We start from the raw sequence: 354 nt of genomic DNA on the forward strand, positions 1-354 counted from the left end.
TACCCGATCTTGACGTCCCCCCACTCCTGGGAACAGCCGCTCAGCTTCTTGTTGAGACACTCATTGATGAAGCAGTTGAGCTCATCGGAGCCGTCCGCGCAGTCGTTGTTGTTGTCGCACAGCAGAGCCTCTGGGATGCACTTCCCGTTCTTGCAGAGGAAGAAGGAGTCGTTGCACTTGTTCTCTGCGGTGGGGAGGCGGCAGCGGTCAGCACGGGGGCAGCCGGGCGGCCCCACTCCGAACCACGGCCCCCGGCGGTACCTGGGCTGGTGCAACGCGGGTTCTTGGGCGCCTCATCCGAGTGGTCGTGGCAGTCGAACTCGCCGTCGCATTCCCACTGCCGGTTGCTGAGGC

General features: G+C 63.8%; 1 protein-coding gene across 1 annotated transcript in view; it reads right to left on the bottom strand.

The window, feature by feature from the left end:
* Positions 1-184, bottom strand: part of LOC104412161 (low-density lipoprotein receptor-related protein 1-like) — a gene marked incomplete at both ends in the record, with an annotated part of 2401 nt that extends 2217 nt beyond the window's left edge. Inside the window, one exon of the mRNA XM_010022783.1 lies at positions 4-184. Within this exon, the coding sequence (XP_010021085.1) occupies positions 4-184 (181 nt within the window). The remainder of the gene's footprint in view (positions 1-3) is intronic.
* Positions 185-354: the final 170 nt, after the last annotated feature.

Source organism: Nestor notabilis, unplaced genomic scaffold (genome assembly GCF_000696875.1).
Source record: "Nestor notabilis isolate BGI_N333 unplaced genomic scaffold, ASM69687v1 scaffold17549, whole genome shotgun sequence".
NCBI lineage: Eukaryota > Metazoa > Chordata > Aves > Psittaciformes > Psittacidae > Nestor > Nestor notabilis.